General features: G+C 43.9%; 1 protein-coding gene across 2 annotated transcripts in view; it reads left to right on the top strand.

The window, feature by feature from the left end:
- The window catches only part of DICER1 (dicer 1, ribonuclease III), a 76,634-nt gene extending 71,400 nt beyond the window's left edge, over positions 1–5,234 (top strand). For both annotated transcript variants that reach the window (XM_049898449.1, XM_049898448.1), the window contains 3 exons: positions 78–240; positions 333–408; positions 775–5,234. In XM_049898449.1, coding sequence (XP_049754406.1) covers positions 78–240; positions 333–408; positions 775–940 — 405 coding nt within the window. In that variant the 3' untranslated portion in view covers positions 941–5,234. The remainder of the gene's footprint in view (positions 1–77; positions 241–332; positions 409–774) is intronic.
- The last annotated feature ends 10,519 nt before the right edge of the window (positions 5,235–15,753 follow it).

Genomic DNA, 15,753 nt, shown 5'->3' with positions numbered 1-15,753 from the left:
AAGAAAAGAAACACCCCTCGGAGAACTGCCTTTAAAATGGCCTTTTTGCTTCGGAGTAACTTTTCTCTCTGTAATAGCTTAGGAGATCTGAGGAGGATGAAGAGAAGGAAGAGGACATTGAAGTTCCGAAGGCCATGGGGGATATTTTTGAGTCGCTTGCTGGTGCCATTTATATGGATAGCGGGATGTCACTGGAGCTGGTTTGGCAGGTGTACTATCCTATGATGCGGCCACTGATAGGTATTGTGGGCTCCCCTTCCAAAGAAACGAAAACCTCGATTACAGTCTGCTTCAAGGCTGTTATTCACACTGTTCTTTCATTTTGATTACAGAAAAATTCTCTGCAAATGTGCCCCGTTCCCCTGTGCGAGAATTGCTAGAAATGGAACCAGAAACAGCCAAGTTTAGGTAAGGCCAAAGGTGCATGGGAAAAAAATGAACTTACATTAGAACAAGGCGGGGAGAAGTTCTCCAAGATTCCATAGACAAAGGATTCTGAAAAATATTTACACTGCCGTATGCCCTCATACAGATTTCCATTTGTCGGCTGATGCATTTTTTCATTTTCCTTTCTGTTTTGATAAAGTAAGGCTGAATTGCAGAAGAAACAGCAGCCCCGTCTGTTGGTGGCGAGCGCTAAGTCATCAGGCACATTTCCTTCGTGTGTTGTCAGTTGTACGTGGGCCTCTCGGCCGAGAGTGCCTACTAACTGCTGATTGACAATCATAATAAATACTTCTGACTCCTAATTCAAGCTGTGTGGGTGTTTTACAGCCCAGCTGAGAGAACGTACGACGGGAAGGTCAGAGTCACGGTGGAAGTCGTAGGAAAGGGCAAGTTTAAAGGCGTTGGCCGAAGTTACAGGATCGCCAAGTCTGCTGCAGCCAGAAGAGCCCTACGAAGCCTCAAAGCTAATCAACCTCAGGTCCCCAACAGCTGAAGCCCCTTTTCAAAAGGAAAAACACAAACAACAGAATTAAGGGGAAAATATTTCAATGGCAAAGGGTGATTTTTACAGTCAACATTGAGCAGAATGAATTGAAGACAGAATCTAAAATTTGTTTGATAACAAGATAGCTAACTGAATAAAACATTTACCGTATGTATAAAATTCTGGGAACTAATTGTAGTTTTAGTTTTTTGCGCAGACACAATCTTGTGTTCTTTCCTCACCTCTGCTTTCTTTAAATCACAAGAGTGCTTTAATGGTGACATTTAGCAAGTGTTAAAATAATTATGGACAGGTTTTTATTTGTTATTGTGTGTTTTCATTATTTTTAGTTTTAGTTTAATTTTGGTCTGCATTGCTTAGTGTTAGAAGGCCAGGGAGCTTAAACCTGAAACAGTCCCTAGGTTTCTGTAGACTCTTCCTAACAGCCCTCAGTTAGCGCAGTAGTGCCAGCCCCACAATGGCTGGTAAGCCGGATTGAATGAAGTGGTTTGCAAAAGGAGGAGAGTGCCAGCGTGGTCTCTTTCCTTCCACGTTCCAGTGGGAGATGCTGTCTGCAGGTACTGTTGACAGTAAGGGACAGATGTTTTCATTTAACATTGGCTGGCGTGTTGGTGAATCAAGTTTTAATTTTCTGATGCCATGTAGTCTTGCATAAAAAAGGTTCTTGCCTTAAAAGTAAAACCCTCATGGATATTCTTTAATTTCTGATCTTTTTTGGAACAAACTCTTTTACATTCCCTTCATTTTATTTATGCATTAGATGTTGAGACAGCGTGATATTTACAACTCACTAGTATAGTTGTAACCAAACTTACTACAGGATTGTGTTAGAGTCCCTGTCGTGTGTGTACTGAAGATACTTGGAGAGCCGGGCTATGTAGTCTGTGGATTGTTTTTCTTACCCCGTAATAAAAGTGATCTTTTGTCAAACACCCAGTTTTACAGAAAACCTCCAGCTAGGTAGTTCCACTCATGGCAACGTTTATGGCTGTTGCTATAGTAAAATAAACCTTAGACATATCACAGTTAAAATATGCTGCAGATTTTAGGGTTGGTTACTTAATGAAAGAAGCAAAACAGAGCACCTTTACCTGAGTCTTCTCAGCTGAACCCCTTACTGTCCTTCACAGTGTTGCATGCGTGTCTCACCTGCCAAAGCTGTGCCGTCTGTCAGTGCCGGGGAAGGTTACCGTTTTCATCAACTGCCGTCGTTTTGATACATCTATGATCTAGGTCATTAATTTAGATAAACTAGCTCATTGTTTCCATCTTTGGAAAAGAAAAACAAAGACATTTTTAGGCATTTGCCTAAATTTCTTTAATTAGACTTATGGGCACTCTTCACGTAAATACCTCAGTTCTTCTTTTCTTTTGCATGCGTTTTCCCCTGTTTGGTGCTATGTTTATGTATTATGCTTGAAATTTTTTTTTTTTTTTTTTGCACTGTAACTATGATACCTCTTAATTTACCTTTTTAAAAGCTGTGGGTCAGCCCTGCACTCCCACCGATATGTATACCAGTAGAAGTTTGCTGCAGTTTGCCCCATTAATTATGCTTGAAGTTGAAGAAGGCTGAGCAGAGGTGTCTTAATATTTCCCAGCACATCTTTCTGAACTCGATGCTTCGTGTGATGCGGCATTTGTGTCCTAAATGACGACCGAGTGCTGTACTTCCCGCTTTCTCCGCCCGGCCCCAGAGAAGCACCTCTGCACGTGTAACCAGAAAACGGTCCGCTCCAGCTCTCCAGGGAAACCCGGTGAAAGGTGGATTGAGCTTCTCCAACATCATTTATTGTCTCCAATCTTAAATTGGAATTGTGATCTCTTGTTAAATGAATTTTTTGAGTAAATTAATTTAGGTGGACTCATTTTTATGATATTCTAATTTGGAATCTCAGATTTCTATTTGATTGTTTAAAAAATCTCAACATGTAAGATATGACGAGTTAAAGACCAAGAAATTCTTGAATTCTATAACTGTAGATGTGTGCACTTAGCAAGTAGGGCTGTATATGAATTTTATTTGTGAGGGTGATTTGAGATAGAGTTATACCACAAGTCTCTGGGTGACTTATAAACTACCTGATGCCAGGAAGGGAGAGTTCTGCAGCACTAATACCACGGTAAGGGACTCGCTCGCTTCCCGGCACCAAACTCCGATTGGTTCACAGTTAGGGTTCCCATTGGGAGATAAATGCCTCAATATATTTTGTAACCTTTAAGAAGAGTATTTTTGGTTAATACGAGAAAGTTCAGGCTTGGATGTGATTAGGTCAGACATTCTCAGGGGTTCAAATTTCCTGCTACCATTCAAAATATTTTATCAACAGCAAACTTCAGCTATTTCTTTTTGTTGTTGTTGTTGGAGAGAAATAGCTGACTTTGTGACTTCCATTTTGAAGCATTCTATGACCCCCTGGTTGCTAAGTTAAAAAAGAAATCAGAAGTTCTGAGTAGACGTATGAAATGGTTTGGAATGCCCTTGGGCTGCTGATTTTAGTGCTGGGAAGTTTCTTCCCAGTTTAGCTCGTTGAAATGTTTTGCGTTCGTCACTTAAGAAGAAATCACCCTGTGCTACCCCACTTCACGACCATGTCATCCTTTGGTGTGTGTCATCCTTTTGTTCCCGTGATTGCCATGTGAGACCGAATGTAAGACGGAAAACGTGCTCGTGGGAGGTGTAACTGTGCTGAAAGCACGCGTGTAAAGGACTGGTGAAGCGGATCTTGAAAAAGCAGCTCAGAAATTCCTTCCAGTGGTTGTGGGGAGCTTAGTCAGCATGAGCCTTCCTGGTAAATGTTTCGATTCCTTGATGCTGCCCTTGGAGCAGTCCTAACTATGCTGCGTTTTGTGATGACTTCCCCTCTTCTCTTCGTGTAGCACAGATAAGCGTTGCACTTGGTACGTGCTTTTACCTCATCTCAAGGAAAATAGGCTTCACTGAGGAAAAACGTGGTTTGGCCTCGCTGCTGTTCTGATTTACCGAATTTGAAAAACAGAGAATTATAATGCCTGCCTTGTGTCATATACTTGCACAACTTAAATAGGTCATTTCTGTCTGTGACGTTTTTACTGTTTGTGAAAGTATGACAAAGATTTGCTAACTGAACTCTTAATTATGTTCCTAAAATGTTTGTTACATTTTCTTTTCTTTTCCGTTATGTGAAGTGATTAAATCTAGAATGACCTCTAACACTCCTGTAATTATCTTTTAACATACTAAATGTTTTTTAATTTCTTAATTAAAGCTTCTCAGAAAGACTCAAATACCTCGCCTGAATCACAAGAGGCTCGAGGCTGCTTTGATTCTGTTGGTTCAGTCCGTAAATGCAGCTCGTCCCCAGCAGTTGGCTCTCGGTCGTTACCTGAAACTCGGCTGGGACTGCCAGAGGCCAGAGCAGAATCGAAACCCACGCCTCCACCATTCAGTCTTAAGGCCCCGTCAGTTTAAAACTTACATCTTGCTCTGTTAGGGTATCTAATCTTTTTATACAGAACCTAGGCTACCAAACTGAGACCTTGATGTCTTTATTTAAAACTGCATCTGAGATTATATTAGAGCCCGCCCTTAACCAGTTTGCATCATCAGCAGAAGAGAAATTCAGTGTCGTCTTTAATACTATTATAGTTATTTTCATTACATTCAAATAGGTATATTTTTTTCAACCACTGATTACATTTCAGGAATTTAATTATTTCCAAATAAATTTCTTTATTTTATATTGTATGTGAAAAGTTTTTAAGATGTTTAAGACCAAGACTATTGAAATGATTACGAATGTTGTTGAAGATGCCAGTAGCAGTCTCTAGGGCCTTGGCGTTGAGGCTCTTGTGTTTTCCCCTAGCAGCAAAATGATCTTTCAAAACTAACCTGTAAATAGATTTTAATCCTTTTTTCTTTTTTCCTAGTCCATTTTTATTTGGACACCAATCACAGGCGATTTAAAATTTCATAGATGCACTCAGAATTCCTGGCAACAGCAGGTGCTGTAGCAGAAATGCAAAAATGGACAGGAAGTAAGATTTCCGGCTTTTCTACTGTAAATAGAGTGGAAGGAAAATGACTGAAATCAAGTAAAATTAACAAATATAATTTGGTCGACGATAAACCATTTACCATCACATGCTGCAGCTGTTTGTTAAAGACGTGATGTAATTCATGCATCCCGTGACCCTGCTGTGAGACTTGCAGACCGCACCTTATGGGTCACAATTACCTTCAGTTGTTTTCGGTTGTTTTTTTTTTTTGTAATAATTGTAGCAAGTAAATCTTCAATAAAGTTACGGTTTGTTCACTTTTTGTCCTTTTGTCGTTTTCCTCTCCCATTTTAATTCCGCGCAAGTGGGTGACAGCGTTTAAATAGTGGTAGCGGAGGCAATCTTTAAATATTTAAATAAGGTGAAATACAGTGGTGAAAATGCATAGTTTAATATGATAAAATGTTGCTTACCAAGTTTTCCTTCAGGTCTACCTGTAGAATTACATAGTAACAAGTGGTTTGCTTTTTTTTTTTTTTTCTTTTAAAATTTAAATAATGCCCCTGTGTTTTCCTGAATTCCTCCCGCACTGATAGATATGGTCCAGTTCTAGACCATTCATGGTACATGTGACACACCCCTTATGTGAGCTTGATTATTCCCAAATCAAGTGGGCAGAACGCCCAGCTTCCAGATTTTTAGGACACGCTCCAATATTGTTGGTTAAGAAGTGTGTGCACGACTGCCCACGAATTCACTGGCTGGTTGAGTCCGAGCCTTACAGCCACAATCTCTTCCGGCCAGTGTTGGCCCTGCCCTGCCCGGACTAGCTGCTCTCACTGCTGTGGCTCCCATGGCTGCTAGTGAGGAACACAGCCGTGCCGAGGGTCCCGTCATGCGCGTGGTGATGCTCGAGGAAGAAATCCAGGTGGCACTGGAGTTGACCTCTTGCAGACCCCTCAGCACAGTGTGTGTTCAGATGGAGTGCTGCTGTGTGCCCTGAGACCTTCCAGAGATATGGGGAGCTGGGGCTGAGCTCAGGGTAGATGTGCAGGCCAGAGGAAGGCTTTTCACTTCTCTGCAAGGCCATCTGCAAACGCCCCGGAGCTGTTGTGGTGCACCACTGTCAAAGCCATGCTCTGGGACGCCCCCTGCCCAACAGCCACCTAGGCTAAAGACTTGCCAAGGGGCATCCTTGGTTCCTACCCTTATACCATGTATCCTATCAGTGCAGCCACAAGTCCTGTGGATTCGGCCTCCTAATCAACCTGATCCCATTTCCACTGCCAACGCCATGGTAGAAACCCCCTAGCCTTCACCTGGACTAGGTCATGCCTTTTCACTGGTCTTCCTGCTTCTGCTCTTGGCCTACTCTGACCCATTTTCACTCTATCTAGAGCAATTTATTTAAAATAGAGATGATAACACGACTAACCCCTTCCTTGGTGTACAGAGCCCAGTGTGAACGGCTGTCCTCCCAGGCCCTCTCCCTGGTCCCCTGTGCCCCATGTCATGATGGTGGGGAGCTGAGTGTAGGCTCAGGGGGCTGACTCCCCAGATTGCAAGCCTGCTCTGTCACTGACATTCTGTGTGGGCTTGACATGTAATAACTCGATAACTGTCTTAGGGTCTTTACCTTGCAGGACTGTCCCCCGCCCCCATCTTAGCATGGCTGGCTCCTGGGTCAGGGCCCAGTGTAACTGAAGGGAGGTCTCTTGGTGTTTAACATAAGATGCCCCCACCACTGTCACATTTTTGTCGTGGTACTTGTCACCACCTTTACTTCGCTGTCTAAGGAGAAAGTAAGCTCCATGAGAGTGGGCCTTGTCTTGCTACCTCCGGAGATCCAGTGCCTAGCTCAAATGTTGAATAAGTGTGTGTACGTTCAGTGGTCTGACCCATTGTGGCTAAATTAAACCTCGAATTACGGAGCATTAGATCTCCTTTCAGGGGGCCAAAAATGATTTTTTATTTTTGCCTCTGACCCTCAGGCCAACCTTTTGCAGTAGTTAGCATTTACCTTTGTGGGTACAGGGGGTTTGAAACATCACACACGCACACACCCTTTACACTTATTGAAAACCTGACTTCCCAGCTCTTTGGAGCTGCACTCACACTGGCTCCTGCAGACATTTGAACCTGAGCTCTGCTAAAACTTCAGTTTTCACTTAATCACTGCTCTGATTCCATAGAACTCAGTCTTCTTGCCCTTCCCTGATGAGGGAGCAAGGACCTGGAGAGTCAAGTAACTCCATCTCAACAGCACAGACGGTAGCATTTTTAAAAAAGCACAAATCACATGGTTAAGACCAACCTCAAAACAGTACAAAAACGTCTGCAGCAAAAAGTACTGTATCTCCTTATAGTACCTTTCCCCAAAGGTAACCACGGCGAACTGGTTTGAGTATGTTTTTCAGAGAGATGTTACCCAAACAAGGAATGTCTGTATCCTTTCCGCTTTAAATGGCAGCTTACTCAGACCCACTTCTACACAATACTTTTTTAGCTAACATATTTTAAAACGTTTTATGTCAGATCTGCCTGTTTTTTCTTTATAATTGAGGCAAAGCACACAGTAACATGTAAAACACACTAATTTTGAGAATATAGCCCAGTGAATTTTGAATAAATATAAATGTGAATGTATATAGTAACACTCGCATATTACTCGATTACATGGGGGTCCCCTCATTCAGTTAGCTTCCTGTCGGGTAGCTGTTTCCAATCTTTTTGCTGTTAGAAACGGAAGTGTTAATATCCTCATGCATACTTCTTTGTGCAAATGGAAGGGCACGAAGTAACTTCGGCAATAATGTTATTTATTGTTGGTGCCTTCAAGTCAATTCTGACTCATAGCGACCCCACCGGACAGAGTAGAACTGCCCTATGGGGTTTTCTTGGCTGTGATCTTTAAGGAAGCAGATGGCCAGGTCTTTCTCTGGCAGAGCCACTGAGTAGGTTTGAACCGCCAACCTATTAGCAGCCGAGCACTTAACTGTTGTGCCACCAGGGCTCCTGTAGGCACTAACATAGGTTCATAAGTCTGAAGTCCGAAAAAGCTCCAAAATCAACTTTTCTGGAACTTTTTTGGCAGCAAAACCTGACCTCAAAAACTTGAGGCTACTTACAGTTTTTATCTTACTCGATGTGACTATTTATAGGTTTCCCAACAGAACTATTAATGTCTCATTACCAGTGCTGCCAGAGCCCCGCTGGGGTGCTGTGTAATACATGGTATATGCACGGAATTACCGTTCTAAAATTTGAAAAATGCTGGATTGCAAATCACATTGGCCTGCAGGATTTCAGGTAAGGGTGTGTGGAGCTCTAATAGCTAACTAAGGTTTATTGAACAAATAATGGGCGCCAGGCCTGTGTTGAGTCTTCCACTCGCTGATGCCATTTACTCCTCAGGACAGTTAGGAGAGCGATTACTTTTGGGGGGAAGCAGAAGGCAGAGATTCAATCTGAGGGCTGGTTTCCAGCAGGAAGTGACTTTGGGCAAGCCCTCTAACCTCTCCGAGCCTCGTTTCCTGGCCCTTACAATGAGGTCAGAGAAGCAGCTGGGTTAAGTGAGAGTTCAGGTGAAATACGGGCACAGTGCCTAACAATGTTAACTGGTGCTACAACCCCCATTTCACATATGAGCAAAGTGAGGCAGGGAGAAGTGAAGCAACTACCAAGTATTTGGTGTGAAGCTGACCTCTATGAGTCAAGAGGTGCTTGCTGAGGCCTGCAGCGCTCCACAGTCACAGCTTTGGGCTCTGTGCTGGCTTTTGCTGCTAGTTCCCAATGGATCCCTATTTCCAGTGTGTTAAATGGGTACAGCCACAGTAGACAGGTTCGGTTCTAGGAGGACAAGCTGGGTAACAGCCTCCTGGGGCTGTCCACACGACAGGGGGCATTGCATTCTTCGTTTTCTCAAGCTGAGAGCCAAGGCTCGGTGTGGGCGGATGGTGGCACAGAAATTACTTTATGGGAAAGTGTGTTTGAGCTTTATGTTCTTCTAAGAGCCATAGGCCCACTTTGGGTTTTGTTTGGTGGTTAGTTTTTTTTTTTTTTTTTTTTTTTTTATTACCTATTTTGGAATAAAGGGCTGAATCAGTCCTCCTAGCTAGCCATAATTCCAACTTGAGGTTGTGTTTATAAATAGAAAATTGAGGCTTTCCAGAACTAAAACTCACTAAAACCAGTTTTGTTGACAAAGCAGAGGCACTGTCAACTGGCGGTATGCGCACTTCTAGGCATCTGAATCCCGGCCACGGTCCCAGGACAATCCAACATTAACCCTCCTATTCCCAGGATCCTGAAAGGATCACGTCAACATGGTGCCTGGCGTAGTGCCTGGGAGCCACCACTGTAGGGTGGCCCTGGGTCTGCCACTCCCTTGGTCCCGCTCTCCTCATTTATAAAATGAAGGAACTGGCCTACAGGACCTACTAACAGTTGATAATACTCAGAGCCATAAAATGTAGTTTGTGATTACAGCAGTAACAGATTCAAATCATGGCTGGTTAAGGCCATAACTTCCAAGAATTCTGGGTCATGTTCTTGCTCTTTGCATCATTTATTCATCCATCCTCAAATACCGATGCAGCATCCATCGTGGACTGGGCACTGTGGAGTCAGTAGAATTCACAGACAAGTTTGTTACTTTCATGGAAGCTTACTTTCCAGCCAGTAGGAGTGGGATAGGAGCTAGGTCTTAAACAAGGTGACACCATAGTTCTGGAGAATACTTGCTAGGAAGACAATTAACCCAGGGTGATGGAGTGAGTTGACAGGTGGAGTGCTGTGGCCAAGCTTAAATATTGATAAATAACATTTAGCGAGTGCTTACCGTTCTACGCAGTGTCCGTGGATTTCATATAAGAGTAGGTACCGCTGACATTCCCATTTTACAGATGAGTAAAAATGTGTCAGGGATGCTGAAAGACCTTATAAAGATGAATAAGCCAGGGACCCAACATTCAAGGCTCAAATCTGTTGGGGACAGTTAATTTTTATAACCAAATAATTTCAATCCAGTGTCATAGCCCTCCACTAAAGGTCTGAATGCAGGGCACAGCAGAAGGCTGGAGGATGAAGGGAAGGCTCACAGAGGGGTGGTACTTGAGCGGGGTTTTGAGGCATAAGTAGGAGTTCTCCTGACAGCAGACTGTCTCACCATTGTAGACCCCCTCCAGAAGTACTTGTCGAGTCATGGTGGTTTGGACACTTGAGGTCTCTTCAATCAAATGCTTTATCCTTTGAGTGATGGATTCAGGGAGACTCCTGAGATGTTGGTCATGCTACATGCCCAAATCATAAAACCCTGCATGTTTTTGAAGAATTATTTAAGCTAGATGATCACTCTGAATCTTCAGAACAAACTTGCATATTGTGACCCAGATTTACCATTTTTCATCGTGGATAATGACATCCCTGCAAACGTTCTGACAACAGGCTGTATTTTTCTGGATTGTAATTTTAAATCTGTATTTCCTCAAGCAAATCTCTTCCCCTCTCGGAGTCTCGGGTTCCTCCATCATAAGATGGGGTTGGACTAGACCAGTGAATTCAATTTAGTATCACAGTGAAATCAGAATTTCTGGGGTGAGGGCCAGGCATCTGCATTTTTAAAAGTTCCCCAGATGATTCTAATGTGTAGCCAAGGTGGCAAATCACTGGACTAGAAACGTGGTTTCCAGCGTGGGCTGTGGAACCTCGAAGGCAGCACAGAAACCCCTCAGGGGAGCCAGGACCTCTCTTCTTCCTTCTTCAGCCCTTGTGGTTGCAATTTTATCAGTTCTATTTATTGAGATTTCTTATAATACTGTGTTGGAAGAACGGGCTCTGCTGCCAAAAAGTAACGTTTGAAAACCGCAGAAGCAGAAGTCTATTAGGACCCTCAGACTCTTCGTCTGGTTCTCTGTAAAGCTTTTCCCCCTGGTCTGGATCTTTGTACCATTTCTGCTTTCTGTAAAGCGGCCACTGCCTTCGGTCTCAGACCAGGCTACCTTTCCTTGATAGGTGAGTTAATCCCCCAATGTGGCAGTGGCAGCGCTACAATGAGGTCTTTGATTACCTCGTTATGAATTATGGTACAGCATGCTGGTGAAGGGTCAAAGGTATTTGAGACCCTTTGGGATCAAATGCGAGATATTACTAAAACGAGACTCAATTTAATAGGTGATAAATCTCCATATTGTAAATTTAATATAGTTTGATGGTTGTAAACCCAGTGAATCTACTGTAGGAATTTGCTGCGTGCTGCAGTTATGAAGTATTTAGTCAGGTGTTTTTAAAGGTACAGCTTTTCTCATAAGGTATTAATTTTTATGGGCTTAAGAAGCAAATTTCATATTGGTGTCAAGTAGGCTGCTGTTTGAGGACCTTTGAAATGAAAAAAGAAAAATTATTGTAGTCTCTTTTTTGTATAATAAAAAACCTAATACTCCACAACTGGACTACACCAAAAGCAAGCAGTTTCCTGAGTAAACTGAGTGCTTCGAAGGCCAGCGCAGCAGTGGCAGGGGGCTGGGGACCATGGTTTCGGGGGGCATCTAAGTCAATGGGCATAATAAAATCTACTAAGAAAACATTCTGCATCCCACTTTGGAGAGTGGCGTCTGGGGTCTTGAACGCTAGCAAGCGGCCATCTAAGATGCATCAATGAGTCTCAACCCACTTGGATCAAAGGAGAGTGAAGAACACCAAGGACACAAGGTAATTACAAGCCCAAGAGACAGAAAGGACCACGTGAACCAGAGACTACATCATCCTGAGACCAGAAGAACTAGATGGTGCCTGGCTACAACCGATGACTGCCCTGACAGGGAACACAACAGAGAACCCCTGAGGGAGCAGGACAGCAGTGGGATGCAGCCCCCAAATTCTCAAAAAAATGCTCAGACTGAGACTAGAAGGACCCCGGTGGTCATGGCCCCCAGACCTTCTGTTGGCCCAGGACAGGAACCATTCCTGAAGCCAACTCTTCAGACACGGATTGGACTGGACAATGGGTTGGAGAGGGATGCTGGTGAGGAGTGAGCTTCTTGGATCAGGTGGACACTTGAGACTATGTTGTTATCTCCTGGATGGAGGGGAGATGAGAGGGTAGAGGGGGTTAGAAGCTGGCGAAACGGACACAAAAAGAGAGTGGAGGGAGAGAGCGGGCTGTCTCATTTTGGGGAGAGTAATTGGGAGTATGTAGCAAGGTGTATATAAGTTTTTATGTGAGAGACTGACTTGATTTGTAAACTTTCACTTAAAGCACAATAAAAATTATTTTAAACAGCTAATAGTCATATTAATAGCCAAATTAGAAGTAGATTTCAATATATAGGAGTTTATTTTAGGATAAGAAAATGGTAGAATAAAAGTAATTCAAAAGTGAGTTAAAATGAGCTTAGATTTGATGTTTAGATTGTCAGTATTAGGAAGGAGTGTGCTTGCACACCTGTGACGCACACACTCACACACACAGTCACACACACAGGGTTGAAATACGGCCACAGCGTGGACGCTGGGGCCAGTTTTCTGGACTGGTGGCCAGGAGTCCCAAGTTTGTTATGGTTGTTGTTGTTAGCTGCCATTGAGTTGGCCCTGACTCATGGTGTCCCCATGCACATCAGAAGGAAACGCTGACTGGCCCTGCACCATTCCCACAACTGGATTGTTGTGCTCCATGGGGTTCTCATTGGCTGATTTTTGGAAGTAGATCGCCAAGCCTTTCTTCCTAGCCCATCTTAGCCTGGAAGCTCTGCTGAAACTTGTTCAGCATCATCACAACACACAATCACTTGCTGACAGACACATGATGGCTGCACACGAGATGCAATGGCCGAATCTCCTGGCACAGGAGGTAAGAATTCTACCACTGATCCACCACTGCCCTGAAGTTCATTACTAGCCGCATATGTTTGTTTACTATTCCTGTGTAACAGATCACAATAAATTTGACAGCTTAGAAGAATATGCATTTATCCCATCACATTTCCCACGGGTCAGGAGTCTGGCGCAGCTTAGCTGAGTCTTCTGCTCAGGCTTCATAAGGCTGCCATCATGGTGTTGGTGTAGGCTAAAGCCTCGTCTGAGCTCGGGGTCCTCTTCCAAGCTCTCGTGGTTGTTGGCAGAATTCATTTCCTTGCCACTATAGAACTCATGGTGGCCAGCTTCTTCAAGATCAGCAAGAGAGCCTCTCTCCCACTTAGAATCTCTTCTTTCAAGCAAGGTATGAACCCTCTAGGCATCCTGGTGGTGCAGTGATTAAGCACTTGAGTGCTAACTGAAAGGTCCGCGGGTTTGAACCCCCCAGCTGCTCTGCAGGAGAAAGATGTGGCAGTCTGCTTCCATAAAGATTGTTGTTGTTGTTGTTGTTAGGTGCCATTGAGTCAGTTCCGACTCAGTGACCCTCTGCACAATGGAAAACACTGCCCAGTCTTGTGCCATTCTCACAATCGTTGTTATGCTTGAGCCCATTGTTGCAGCCACTGTGTCAGTCCATCTCATTGAGGGTTTTCCCCTTTTTTGCTGCCCCTTTACCAAGCATGATGTCCTTCTCCAGGGACTGTTCCCTCCTGATAAAATGTCCAAAGTATGTGAGACAGAGTCTTGACATCCTTGCTTCTAAAGAGCATTCTGGCTGTATTTCTTCCAAGACAGCTTTGTTCATTCTTCTGGCAGTCTATGGTGTGTTCAATATTCTTCGCCAACACCAAAATTCAAAGGCATCAATTCTTCTGTCTTCCTTATTCATTGTCCAGCTTTCTGATGCATATGAGGCAATTGAAAATATCATGGCCTGGGTCAGGCACACCTTAGTCCGAAAAGCGAGCTTTCTGCTTTTTAACACTTTCAATAGGTCTTTTATAGCAGATTTGCCCAATGCAATATGTCATCTGATTTCTCGACTGCTGCTCCCATGGGCGTTGACTGTGGATCCAAGTAAAATGAAATCCTTGAGAACTTCATTCTTTTCTCCATTTATCATGATGTTGCTTTTTGGTCCGGTAGTGAGGATCTTTGTTTTCTTCACTTTGAAGTACAATCCATACGGAAGGCTGTGGTCTCTGATCTTCATCAGTAAATGCTTCAAGGCCTCTTCACTTTCAGCAAGCAAGGTTGTGTCATCTGCATAACGCAGGCTGTTAATTAGTCTTCCTCTAATCTTGTTGATGCCCCGTTCTTCTTCACAGAGTCCAGCTTCTCAGATTATTTGCTCAGCATACAGATTGAATAAGTATGGTGAAAGGGTACAACCCTGATGCACACCCTTCCTGATTTTAAACCAGGTAGCATCTCCTTGTTCTGTTCAAACAACTGCCTCTTAGTTTATGTACAGGTTCCTCATGAGCACAATTAAGTGTTCTAGAATTCCCATTCTTTGCAATGTCATCCATAATTTGTTTGTGATCCACAGGGTCAAATGCCTTTTCGTAGTCAATAAAACAACCTTGGAAACCCTATGGGGCAGTTCGACTCTGTCCTATAGGGTTGCTATGAGTCACAATTGACCGGACTGCAATTGGTTTGTGAACCTTCTTCTAAAGGGCTCACCTGACAAGGTCAGAGCCACCCAAGATAACCTCCCTTTTGATTAACTGAAAGCCAACTGATGAGGGACCTTAATTCCATCTGTGAAATCCCTTCACTTTCCGAGTCCCTTCACTTTTGTCAGTTAATCAGTGGAGTGAACCCAAACGCAAGCCAAACCCACTGCTGTTGAGTTGAAACCAATTCATACTAAATTCATAGGACAGAGTAGAACTGTCCTGATAGGGTTTCCAAGGCTGTTAAATCTTTACGGAAGCAGGCTGCCATATCTTTCTCCCACAGAACGGCTGGTGGGTTCGAACTCCTGACCTTTAAGTTAGCAGCTGAGCACTTATCCACTGCGACAGGTAAAACACCATCCTATTCACAGGTCCCACCCACACTCCAGGGAAGAGGATTACACAGGGTGTGGACTCACACCAAGGAGCCCCGTGGCTAAGCGCTCAGTCGGTAAGCACTCAGCTTCTCACCAAAAGGTTGATGGTTCAAACCTACCAGCCACTCCACAGGAAAAAATGTGGCTATCTGCTTCCATAAAGATTTACAGCCTTGGAAACCCTATGAGGCAGTTCTACTCTGTCCTATAGGGTCGCCATGAGTTGGAATCACCTTGATGGCAATGGGTTTGTTATGGGTTTGGTATACACTCCAGAGGGTGGAACCTGGGGGTCGTCTTAGCATTTGGCTACCACACCACATATGTGACTCCGGACAAGTCTCTTACACGCTTTGAGTTTCCTTTTCACAGCCGGACTGTGGGGGCGATCATTCCTACTTGTCTGGAGGGATGTTGTCTGCGTGGATGAGATGCTGCGTGGGAGATCCGGGTGTAACCGGGCAGCCCCAGGTGCGGTGTGCTATGGGTCCTGGGCAAGCAGAGAACGCGTGCCTGGAAGAATGAGACACACCAATTGCTACTCAGCCTGCAGCTCTGCTTTGGGCTGAAGACACCAGGATGGAGCAAGCAACTGCCTGTAAAATTGGAGAAGCCAAGGATGAAGACTGAAGTCTCATTTGATCAGAGAGCTGAGTGGCACTGAAATTGCTTCAACAGCAATATCTGTGAAAGCTGCAAACTGTATAAGGCGGGAACCTATCAGAGAAGGAAAACACAAGCATTTCCCACTAATAGAGAGCGATAGAAAAGTGATAAGACTGCACTCTGTCAAAGGCGGAAAACAAGACCTGGACAAACAGGTAGTCCCATCAAGTTCCGGCTCTCCCAGGTTTCCCTGTAGTTTGCTTTTCAAAACTGTTGCCTTTCCAATCCCTCGGGTCTTAATAAT

This window comes from Elephas maximus, chromosome 10 (genome assembly GCF_024166365.1).
Source record: "Elephas maximus indicus isolate mEleMax1 chromosome 10, mEleMax1 primary haplotype, whole genome shotgun sequence".
Classification (NCBI taxonomy): domain Eukaryota; kingdom Metazoa; phylum Chordata; class Mammalia; order Proboscidea; family Elephantidae; genus Elephas; species Elephas maximus.
Note: the sequence above shows the minus strand (reverse complement) of the source record. Positions and strands in the feature narration are given on the sequence as shown.